Genomic DNA, 1,953 nt, shown 5'->3' with positions numbered 1-1,953 from the left:
TGGCCACGGGTGCGATCCCGGAATATTGGTCCAAGAAAAGAAGGCAATAGTTTATGGCCCAAGTCAAGCAATACATTTGGGATGAACCGCATCTTTTCAAGATTGAAGCGGATCAAGTTGTTAGAAAATGTGTACCCGAGAATGAAGTACAAGAGATTTTGAAGCACGCCCATTCGTCGGCATGTGGGGGGCCATTTTAGTGGCTCTAAAACGGGGTATAAGGTACTCATGTGTGGATTCTACTGGCCAACGATTTTTAAGGATGCTAATGAATATGTTCGGCATTGTTTAAATTGCTAAAGAATGGGGGGTATATCAAAAAGGAATGAAATGCCTTTACAACCCATTTTGGTTGTTGACATTTTTGATGTGTGGAGCATAGATTTCATGGGTCCGTTTCCAAATTCATGCGGGTACCTTTACATTCTTGTTGCGGTTGATTATGTGTCAAAGTGGGTCGAAGCGGTTGCAACAAGAACTAATGATCATTCCGTGGTGTGTAAGTTTGTTCAATCCAACATTTTCTCAAGATTTGGGATTCCTAGAGTTATCATAAGTGATGATGGATCACATTTCAAGAACTTTGCATTAGGCAAATTGTTGAAGCGTTATGGTGTTAATCACCGAATTGCAACGCCTTACCATCCTCAAACAAGCGGCCAAGTTGAAGTTTCTAATCGACAAATTAAAGAAATTTTGATGAAGACGGTTCGGGTCGATAGGAAAGATTGGTCGATTAAGTTGGATGATGCAATGTGGGCTTATCTCACGGCTTACAAGACACCGATTGGTACCACTCCTTATCGGTTGGTGTATGGGAAGGGTTGTCATTTGCCAATGGAAGTAGCTCACCGGGCGTTATGGGCAATAAAAAATGTTAATATGGATTACAATGAAGCCGGTGAGTTGAGAAAGTTGAGATTGAACGAGTTGGAGGAAATCCGGGATGAAGAATATGAGTGTGCTTTGAATTACAATGAGAAATTGAAAAGGGTGCATGATGTTAAGATACGGAAATGAACATTTGAGGTTGGGCAAAAAGTGTGGCTTTATAATTCAAGACTCAAATTGTTTCCGGGAAAGCTTAAAAGCAAATGGATGGACCCGTATGTGATCACAAGAGTCGGGAGGTTTGGTGATGTGGAGATTGAAGACATGCAAAGTCAAGTTAAACAAGTTGTGAATGGGCATCGTCTCAAACCGCACTTAGAAGGCAAAGATGTGAACATGCTTGACAATGACAAGGTGAGTTTCCTCCTAAGCTAACCGAATGGTTCCACCGCATAAAGGTAAGGTCCAGGTTTGTTGTATAGTGTAATATAAATTTTTGTTCAAATTTTTTTTTAAAAGTACCTTTCTCGTTGCAAGTGTGCTCGAGTTAAGTGTGGGGAAATTCCTAGGAATTTCTTTACCGTGTTGAGGAAAACTCAGGTTTTTCATGGGGGGTAGGGTAATTTTTAGTTGTGTTTTGTTAGACTTTTGTTTAGTAATAAAAATAAATAAATAAATAATAAAAAATTTGGTCCACCGTGGACCACGGTTCACACCGTGGCCCACGGTCCAGTCATCGTAGGACACGGTCAAGGGCCTCACCACAGTACGGTCTAGTCTGTCCGATTTGGGTCAATTCAACCGTGGCCCACGGTCCGGCTAACACAGTTCATTGACCCTGATCAACCGTGGACCACGGTTCACACCGTGGCCCACGGTGCGGCCTTTTCTGCAGCAATCCGACGGAATTTTAAAGTGTTGAAAGAATTTTTTTTTTTTATATATATATATTACAACAATTCACAGCCACCAAACTAACATCTCCTCCTTCATAACCCTAATTCATATCAGCTCTTTCAATTAATCACCAAACCCTAAGAGTGTTAATCCTATTTTGAGTGATCTTCTGTGAAGATTAACAAAACAAACTTTATTCCCTTTCATTCTTAAGTGTTATCCTGT

General features: G+C 40.8%; 1 protein-coding gene across 1 annotated transcript; it reads left to right on the top strand.

Annotated features, from left to right (window-relative positions):
• Nucleotides 1-699: 699 nt before the first annotated feature.
• LOC143635061 (uncharacterized) lies at nucleotides 700-1,020 on the top strand. The gene has a single exon (XM_077102966.1). The coding sequence runs from the start codon at nucleotides 700-702 to the stop codon at nucleotides 1,018-1,020; it is 321 nt and encodes a 106-aa protein (XP_076959081.1).
• The last annotated feature ends 933 nt before the right edge of the window (nucleotides 1,021-1,953 follow it).

Source organism: Bidens hawaiensis, unplaced genomic scaffold (genome assembly GCF_021521415.1).
Source record: "Bidens hawaiensis isolate Kalapana, Puna unplaced genomic scaffold, B.hawaiensis_p1.1 tig00007390_1, whole genome shotgun sequence".
NCBI classification, from domain to species: domain Eukaryota; kingdom Viridiplantae; phylum Streptophyta; class Magnoliopsida; order Asterales; family Asteraceae; genus Bidens; species Bidens hawaiensis.
Note: the sequence above shows the minus strand (reverse complement) of the source record. Positions and strands in the feature narration are given on the sequence as shown.